General features: G+C 40.8%; 1 protein-coding gene across 1 annotated transcript in view; it reads right to left on the bottom strand.

Annotated features, from left to right (window-relative positions):
• The window catches only part of adgb (androglobin), a 139,099-nt gene extending 134,368 nt beyond the window's left edge, over positions 1–4,731 (bottom strand). The window contains exons 1-2 of the mRNA XM_070435854.1: positions 4,553–4,731; positions 2,716–2,875 (exon numbers count right to left, since the gene is read on the bottom strand). Of these exons, the coding sequence (XP_070291955.1) occupies positions 2,716–2,875; positions 4,553–4,632 (240 nt within the window). The 5' untranslated portion in view covers positions 4,633–4,731. The remainder of the gene's footprint in view (positions 1–2,715; positions 2,876–4,552) is intronic.
• Between the last annotated feature and the right edge of the window lie 5,537 nt (positions 4,732–10,268).

Here is a 10,268-nt window from a genome sequence, read left to right as displayed (position 1 = left end):
CGTCAGAATAATAGTAGAGCGAATGATTTATTTCAACTTTATTTCTTTCATCACATTTCCATGGATCAGAAGTTTACATACACTCAATTAGTATTTGGTAGCATTGCCTTTAAATTCTTTAACTTGGGTCAAATGTTTCAGGTAGCCCCACAAGCTTCCCACAATAAGTTGGGTGAATTTTGGCCCATTCCTCCTGACAGAGTTGTGTAACTGAGTCAGGTTTGTAGGCCTCCTGCTTGCACACGCTTTTTCAGTTCTGCCCACAGATTATCTATGGGATTGAGGTCAGGCTTTGTGATGCCACCTCCAATACCTTGACTTTGTTGTCCTTAACCATTTTGCAAGTATGCTTGGGTCATTGTCCATTTGGAAGACCCATTTGTGACCAAGCTTTAACTTCCTGACTGATGTCTGAGATGTTACTATTGTCTACATTGTAGAATAACAGTGAAGATATCAAAACTATGAAATAACACATATGGAATCATGTAGTAACCAAAAAAGTGTTAAACAAATCAAAATATATTTTGTATTTAAGATTCTTCAAATAGCCACCCRTTGCCCTGATGATAGCTTTGKACAYCCTTTGATTCCATATGTGTTACTTCATAGTTTTAATCTCTTCAATATTATTCTACAATGTAGAAAATAGTAAAAATAAAGAAAAACKCTTGAATGGGTAGGTGTGTCTAAAATTGACTGGTACTGTATARACAGTGCCTTCGGAAAGTAWTCAGACCCCTTGAATTTTTKCACTTTGTTARGTTAACGSKTTATTCTYAAATTGAAGATAACTACAACTTGATTGGAGTCCACCTGTGGTAGATTCTATTGTTTGGACATGACTTGGAAAGGCARATACCTGTCTATATAAGGTCTCACAGTTAACAGTGCATGTCAGAGCAAAAACCAAGCTCTGAGGTCGAAGGAATTGCCCGTAGAGCYCCYAGACAGGATTGTGTCGAGGCACAGATCTGGAGAAGGATACCAAGAACACAGTTGCCTATATCATTCTTAYATGGAAGAAGTTTGGAACCGCCAAGATTCTTCCTAGAGCTGGCTGCCAGGCCAAAATGAGCAATCGAGGGAGAAGGGTCAGGGAGYTGACCAAGAACCCGAAGGTCATTCTGACAGAGCTCTAGAGTTCCTCTGTGGAGATGTGAGAACCTTCCTGAACTACAACCATCTCTGTAGCACTCCACCAATCTGGCCTTTATAGTAGTGGCCAGATGGAAGCCACTCCTCAGTAAAAGGCACATGACAGCCCACTTGGAGTTTGCCAAAAAGTACCTAAAGACTATTAAACCATGAGAGACAATACTCTCTGGTCTGATGAAACCAAGATTGAACTATTTGGCCTCAATGTCAAGTGTCACGTCTGGAGGAAACCTGCCACCACCCCTACGGTGAAGCATGGTGGTGGCAGCATCATGCTGTGGGGATGTTTTTCAGCGGCAGGGACAGAGATACTAGTCATTATCGATGCAAAGATGAACGGAGCAAAGTACAGAGTTCCTTGATGAAAACCTTCTCCAGAGCATTCACTATCTCAGACTGGGGCGAAGGTTCACCTTCCAACAGGACAACGACCSTAAGCACACAGCCAAGACAACGCAGGAGTGGCTTCGGGACAAGTCTCTGAATTTCCTTGAATTGCACAGCCAGAGCCCAGACATGAACCCGATCGAACATCTCTGGAGAGACCTGAAAATAGGAGCGTCGAGCCAACGCTCCCCATTCAAGCCTGAGCAGGAACTTGAGAGAGGAAGAGTGCCTGCAGAGAGGAATGTCAGAAACTCCCCAAATACAGGTGTGCCAAGCTTGTAGCGTTATACCCAAGAAGACTCTAGGCTGTAATCGCAGCCAAAGGTGCTTCAACAAAGTACTGATTAAAGGGTCTGAATACTTATGTAAATGTGATATTTCAGTTTATTTTTAATATATTTGCAAACATTTCTAAAAACCTGTTTTTGCTATGTCATTATGGGGTATTGTATGTAGATTGATGAGGGGAAAAAACGATTTAATAAATGTTAGAATACGGCTGTAACGTAACAACGTGGAAAAAGTCAAGGGGTCTGAAAACTTTCTGAATGTACTGTGTATGTGTATATATTTACAAAAAATATATATGGGGGATTGGAAATTATGCAGAAGTGTACATTGATGAAAGCTACAATCTATCTGCAGTTACCCCCAAAAAGAAAAAGAGCCAAAGAAACTTCAAATCAAATCAAATGTATTTATATAGCCCTTCTTACATCAGCTGATATCGCAAAGTGCTGTACAGAAACCCAGCCTAAAACCCCAAACAGCAAGCAATGCAGGTGTAGAAGCACGGTTGATGTTTATTATCATGAGTCTTGTCCTGGAGCGATTTTTCCCTTAGATAGGCCAGCTGCAATGTCAACATTGGCTATATTGTAAAAACTCAAACAAAAATMWGCTTGTTGGTCTTAATTTAAGGTTAGGGTTAGGCATTAGGGTTAGKAGCGTGGTTAACGTTAGYTTTTTAATCTYYTTTTATGACTTTGAGGCTGTACCAGCTAGTACCCATTCTGCAGAGCTGCCTCCAGAACAAGATTCATGACAAAAAATGCTAACCTGCCAAAYAAACATGAGACACCGCAGGCTACAGTATCTATGAAATCAATCCATAGATGGATAGCCTAGATCCTATAGGAATTTCACTAGGCCCAATCCATCAATACTCACCAAAAATGGACTCTTCCCCATCTTTCCATCCTTAGCGCCCTTGGCCGCATCCCATTTCTCTGTGTTGACCTCTGCCTCACTCCACTCCGGCCAGATGGGGTAGCGGCATCTCCTCAGCTCTCCTGGGCCCTCTGAGGCACTAGCCACCAGGGACGACGCTCTGGGGTGTAACCACAAACAAGCATGATTCAGGTTTGACACCAATAAACAGGTGTGTGTTGTAGTGCCACACCAGCCATGCTGTGGTATCCATAAACCCAAGATGATATAAAATTGATGTCCAAATGTATCAATCCTGTTCAAGTAACTCCTCTCATCGCTAAAGTGATTTGTAGCAGCAGYGCATAGACCTCTAGTCACAGCGCTGTTTAGGCTATACATTTTCGTTGGTGGTGCTATGGACACAATCATGTACTGACTCCCTTTCTCATACTGTCAGTAACTTGGATTGGGAGAGCCGCGGGCCAAGGATTTCAAAGCAGAACCCTGGCAAGTTGCCCAGTGTACAGCTTGTTCGTGAAACTCAGTGGTTGTGCGCTTTTGTAAAGTGAGAGCAGAGCAAGAGCCCTGAAGCTATAGATAATTAATGCCAGCTTGCAAGGCTAGCTACATAAATGTCCACAATAACAAGAAGAAGGGCTTATAGAACTAGCTAGCGAGTAGGATGGTGAAAATGGGCGTTTAAATCCTGAAGTGTTTAAAATMAGGAGACCTTAGCTACTTTTTTCTGGCTGAGGTTCAAATTTCGTGGGCTCAAGCAAAGTAGACAGAAGTGACACATCACGTAACGCAGTAGGCTACCTAGCCCCTGTCAGACTACTCCCTGGCCACGCTACATAATACTGTGTTCAAAACCAAGTGGGAAGGTGGTAAATACCAGTTGATGAAATCATATGCTTTGACCTTGGCTAAGGGCCAACGAGCGGAGTCAACCCTAAACTAAAGATAAAGCTATCAGGCTTGCAAATAAATGATAGTGTTCAAAAAACATATTAATAGATTGCATTTTAATAAATAGTGTTTTGAGGACAGCCTGCGACCCCATTTTGATATCAATTTCTTTGCGCGACACCACCATATTTAAAAAAAAATTGGGGCTATGACAGTCTATTACYAATCAGWCTYACAGTATTTTTGACATMATTTCAATRTMAAGAAAATATGGTTTGAAGTAGCCCATTAAAAGACGTTATATAGCATAGTGCCTAAGAACAGCCCTTAGCCGTGGTATATTGGCCATATACCACACCTCCTCGGGCCTTATTGCTAAATTATAATCTGGGTGGTCGAGTCCTGAATGCTGTTTGGCTGACAGCCGTGATATATCAGACCGTATATAACCAGGGTATGACAAATCAAGTATTTTTACTGCTCTAATTACGTTGGTAACCAGTTAATAATAGCAACAAGGCATCTCGGGGGTTTGTGGTATATGGCCAATTTACCACGGCTAAGGGCTATTACCAGGCACTCCATGTTGCGTAGTGCGTAAGAACAGCCCTTAGCCGTGGTATATTGACCATATACCACACCCCCTCAGGCCTTACTGCTTAAATATACTATAGAAAGCCCCAGCAAAAATAATGGGGGGGGGGGCATTATGATTGATTGACACCTGTCATTCCTTGCCAACAGGTTCACACATTAGCTAGCTAACGTTGCTGTGCACTTTGTAATTAGCTGAACAGCTACCTATGACAGTGATAACAACACATAACATGTAACACCATGGCAAATATAATTTGAAATCAGAGTATTTAAGTGTTGCTTGACATGATAAATAACGAACAGTAGGGCATAGATACTAGAGCAAGCTTGACCATCAAACCAATCTTACTCTTTATTTGGTGTCTGTCCTTGTGATGAAGTGACTCGGCTGGAGGACAACTCCTTTTTCTTTGGTGGAGCTTTTGACATTCCGGCAGTGTCGTAGACGTTGACTCACCTTAACTATTAGCTGAAATAAGTGACAGTGTTAGCTAGCTACATGACTTGGGAGAGCACGTTTGTTTTTGCTGGAAGCTCAGCTGGAGAAAGTTTGCTTTGTTGCTAAGCGACAAAACCCCAGCCGCAGGATATCATGGGAGACCTCCGGCTCGAGCCTCCCAGGCCCCTAAACCAGTCGGGTTATCAAAGATACAACCTACTGCTCTCACTGCACCAAGGATGTATATAGACCACTGTATATTTAAATCATTGCACTGCACCCGTCAAAAGAACTGCATCTGCCCTCATTCACATCTTTATTATTATACAATTTTAAAAAATGTCTTTCTTCTCTTCTCTTTACCATGGAACATTCTTCGGGTAGGCAGGTAGTCGAGTGGTTAGAGCGTTGGGCCAGTTGTCGAAAAGTTGCTAGATCGAATCCACGAGCTGWCAAGGTAAAAATKTGTCGTTCTGCRCCTGAATAAGGCAGTCAACCCACTGTTCCTAGGCCGTCATTATAAATACGATTTTGTTCTTAACTGACTTGCCCTAGTTAAATWAAATAAAAATTCATYCACCGAGGAGAAAACCACAATAAACAAGGTTCAGGCTACATTGGAATGATCATATGAATTTGTTTTTCCTTCAATTCTGGATTTGGATCAGTTTTATGTATTCCACTTGTGTGTATGCCTCATCTTATTCTCCATTTACGTTTGGCTTATGCTGACTAAATGAATTGCACTGTTCAAACGAGAAYGACTGTTTCCTAGCAATACCTACTATATCTGGGTATTGTGATTAATGAGATTAATTTGACTGTTGCTATTTCATAAATAAAACGTTAATTTGCTACTCAAATYTATCCTACAACATCTATGCATTCAAAATATCCCAACAGCAGGGAATGTAGCCAAATGGACTTTTCATTAAGTGAATAACAAGTCAATTTGTATACATTAGGCTGGGTAGTATGTCCCAGGAAATACCACAGTGAAAAAGCTTGAATGCACTACTTTCATTCATCTGCTTACTCTGCCCRCATACAGTGCATTCTGAAAGTATTCAGACCCCTTGACTTTTTCCAKATTTTGTTAGGTTACAGCCTTATTCTAAAATGTATTAAATTGTTTTTCCCCTCATCAATCTACACACAATACCCCATAATGACAAAGCAAATACAGGTTTTTAGACATTTTTGCAAATGTATTAAAAAWWWWWWWWAAAAAATATCACATTTACATAAGTATTCAGACCCTTTACTCAGTACTTTGTTGACGCACCTTTGGCAGCGATTACAGCCTCGAGTCTTCTTGGGTATGATGCTACACGCTTGGGACTTCTGTATTTGGGGAGTTTCTCACATTCTTCTCTGCAGATCCTCTCAAGCTCTGTCCGGTTGAATGGGGAGCATCGCTGCACAGCTATTTTCAGGTCTCTCCAGAGATGTATGAACGGGTTCATGTCTGGGCTTTGGCTGGGCCACTCAAGGACATTCAGACTTATCCCAAAGCCACTCCTGCGTTCTGTTGGCTGTGGGCTTAGGGTCGTTGTCCTATTCGAAGATGAACCTTTGCCCCAGTCTGAGGTCCTGAGCGCTCTGGAGCAGGTTTTCATTAAGGATCTCTCTGTACTTTGCTCCGCTCATCATTCCTTGAGCTTCACTAGTATCCCAGTCCCATTCGCTGAAAAACATGCCCACATGCTGCCACCACCATGCTTCACCGTAGGGATGGTGCCAGGTTTCCTCCAAACATGACACTTGGCATTCAGGCCAAATAGTTCAATCTTGGTTTCATCAGACCAGAGAATCTTGTTTCACATGGTCTGAGAGTCCTTTAGGTGCCTTTTGGCAAACTCCAAGCGGGCTGTCGAGTGTCTTCCATCTGGAAACCCTACCATAAAGTATTAATTGGTGGAGTGCTACAGAGATGGTTGTCCTTCTGGAAGGTTCTCCCATCTCCACAGAGCAACTCTAGAGCTCTGTCAGAGTAACCAATGGGTTCTTGGTCACCTCCCTGACCAAGACACCTTCTCCCCCGATTGCTCAGTTTGGCCGGGTGGCCAGCTCTAGGAAGAGTCTTGGTGGTTCCAAACTTCTTCCATTTAAGAATGATGGAGGCCATCATCTGTGCCTCGACACAATCCTGTCTTGGAGCTCTACAAACAATTCCTTCGACCACATGTCTTGATTTTTATTCTGACATGCACTGTCAACTGTGGGAKCTTATATAGACAGGTATAAGTTGAAGTCGGAAGTTTTCATACACTTAGGTTGGAGTCATTAAAACTCGTTTTTCAACCACTCCACAAATTTCTTGTTAACAAACTATAGTTTTGGAAAGTCGGTTAGGACATCTAGTTTGTGCATGACACAAGTAATTTTTCCAACAATTGTTTACAGACAGATTATTTCACTTATATCTCACTGTATCACAATTCCAGTGGGTCAGAAGTTTACTACATTTAATCTAAGTTGACTGTGGCTATTAAACAGCTTGGAATTCCAGAAATGATGTCATGGCTTTAGAAGCTTCTGATAGGCTAATTGACATAATTTGAGTCAATTGGAGTGTACCTGTGGATGTATTTCAAGGCCTACCACTCAGGAAGGAGACGCGTTCTGTCTCCTAGAGATGAACGTACTTTGGTGGAAAAGTGCAAATCAATCCCAGAACAACAGCAAAGGACCTTGTGAAGATGCTGGAGGAAACAGGTACAAAGTATCTATATCCACAGTAAAACAAGTCCTATATCGACATAACCTGAAAGGCTGCTCAGCAAGGAAGAAGCCACTGCTCCAAAACACCTATAAAAAAACAGACTATGGTTTGCAACTGCACATGGGGACAAAGATCGTACTTTTTGGAGAAATGTCCTCTGGTCTGATGAAACAAAAATATAACTGTTTGGCCATAATGACCATTGTTATGTTTGGAGGAAAAAGGGGGAGGCTTGCAAGCCGAAGAACACCATCCCAACGTGAAGCACGGGGTGGCAGCATCATGTTGTGGGGGTGCTTTGCTGCAGAAGGGACTTGTGCACATCACAAGATAGATGGCATCATGAGGAAGTAAAATTATGTGGATATATTGAAGCAACATCTCATGATATCAGTCAGGAAGTTAAAGCTTGGTCGCAAATGGATCTTCCAAATGGACAATGACCCCAAGCATACTTCCAAAGTTGAGGCAAAATGGCTTAAGGACAAAAAGTCAAGGTATTGGAATGGCATCACAAAGCCCTGACCTCAATCCTATAGAAAATTTGTGTGGGCAGAACTGAAAAAGTGTGTGCGAGCAAGGAGGCCACAGACCTGACTCAGTTACACCAGCTCTGTCAGGAGGAATGGCCAAAATTCCGCAACTTATTGTGGGAAGCTTGTGGAAGGCTACCCGAAACGTTTGACCCAAGTTAAACAATTTAAAGGCAATGCTACCAAATACTAATTGAGTGTATGTAAACTTTTGACCCACTGGGAATGTGATGAAAGAAATAAAAGCTGAAATAAATCATTCACTCTACTATTATTCTGACATTTCACATTCTTAAAATAAAGTCGTGATCCTAACTGACCTAAGACAGGGAATTTTTACTTGGATTAAATGTCAGGAATTGTGAAAAACTGAGTTTAAATGTATTTGGCTAAGGTGTATGTAAACTTCCGACTTCAATTGTATGTGCCTTTCCAAATCATGCCCAACCAATTGAATTTACCACKGGTGGACTCCAGTCAAGTTGTAGAAACATCTCAAGGATGGTCAATGGAAACAGGATGCACCTGAGCTCAATMTTTTAAGTACATTTGTCAACTTTTCTAAAAACATGTTTTCACTTTGTCATTATGGGGTATTGTGTGTAGATTTCTGAGGATTTRTTTTTCTTTAATCCATTTTAGAATAAGGCTGTAACGTAACAAAATGTGGAGAAGGTCAACGGGTCTGAATTCTTTCCGAAGGCACTGCCCAAGGACACTATACTAAGCCTACTAATGATAAAGACAATACTTATTATTATAATGATGATCATAATTATAATTGTAATAATAACAATAAGAAGGAGATCACGAATAAGGAGGGTATAAGAGCGAGAGCTGTGTGCATGTTATGTGTGACAAACAGTTGCTTTTACATTACAATATTATTTTGGAGAAAAGGTATTGTATGTAGATTGATGAGGAAACATTTTTATTTAATCCATTTTAGAATAAGGCTGTAACGTAACAAAATGTTGAAAAAGTCAAAGGGTCTGAATACTTTTCGAATGAACTGTATTTAGCCAGGGCGACAAGTAGAGCACAAAACAATTTGACATAAACATTTGCGTTGAGGAGTTTTATTGACAAGTCACAAAAATATATATATATCATAATAATAATATTTATGCATTGATGAGAATGCTGTAAACACAMGAATTGTTTGCTCAGTGGGAAATGAATATCAACTATTGGAGTTTGTGACAGCAACTATGTGAGCTACAGTATCATGCAATATGTCCTGGGATTTCCTATGATCTTCTATGTAGAAGAACCCCTTAACATCTAATGACTCTTGCATAGCTTGTGAGTGTCATAGAGTAAAACATGTGCGTGTTTGTGAGTCTTAGCTTTTCATAGAGAGGTCATAATAGTTTGTGGACTTTACAGACGTTTTTGTGAGAAGAAAGGTTTTCGGGATATGCCCTTGTCTCACCAACACTGCTCTACKTCAGTCCCTTTAATCACACATACTAATGTTTGGTATCAGCGGATGCAGAGGAAATGGACAAATCCAATGCAACAGACCAGCACGGTGTTTAAAAGGGGTTAGAAGTTCAAAACGTGTCACGGTGGGACTGTAAGAGTTTAAGATTTACTGTTATTACACGAAATCAAGAGACACGGGAGTGTGTTTATTAGTATCAGACTGCTTGTCCTAATGTGGGGGTAGATCAGATGTAATATTYCAGATGGATTGTAGGTTCTATAAATCTCATTGTTTGCATAATTTCTAATCCCCTTTATTTATTTTTTCTCTATACCTTTTCCCCCCTGCCATCCCMACCCTAATTGMAGTAAACTAYTGGACAACAATACTTCTACWGCTACTTCCAGCTATTTCACTCACATCTACATTAACTGTAGTTAAATAATATATTCCCAATTTCTTCTTACTTTAAGTACTGCACTGGATTCTCACCCAGGGAGACCAATCCACCATTCATTCTGACTTTAACTCCTACCCTACGAGGACCACACATTAACCCAACTTTCCCAGTATAATGCCATTTTGCTATTTRATTTTGCAATACATCCCTGAATTTTACTATGATGTCTTACAATGGTCCRGAACCTCCCTATTTGTAACATTCCTACCAATATTGCCCTAAAAATAAATACTTTATCCAAGAGTATAATGATATTTTCCCATTGATTTGTCATGTTTTTTCAGATCCAGTGATCAGATTTTCAGTGTTTTTGCAGGTCCATCTGAACCCTGGCATTATGACGTAACAACCATTCCTGGACCTGACTCCAAAAGTGAGCCACCGATGGACAATACCATAAAACATATTCTATTGATTATGTTTCCTCGTGGCAGAGTCTGCACAAGGCTGACTGATCTATTGATTCTGTTTCCTTGTGG

The sequence above is a fragment of the Salvelinus sp. IW2-2015 genome, linkage group LG28 (assembly GCF_002910315.2).
Source record: "Salvelinus sp. IW2-2015 linkage group LG28, ASM291031v2, whole genome shotgun sequence".
NCBI lineage: Eukaryota > Metazoa > Chordata > Actinopteri > Salmoniformes > Salmonidae > Salvelinus > Salvelinus sp. IW2-2015.
This window is presented reverse-complemented; position numbering and strand designations above follow the sequence as displayed.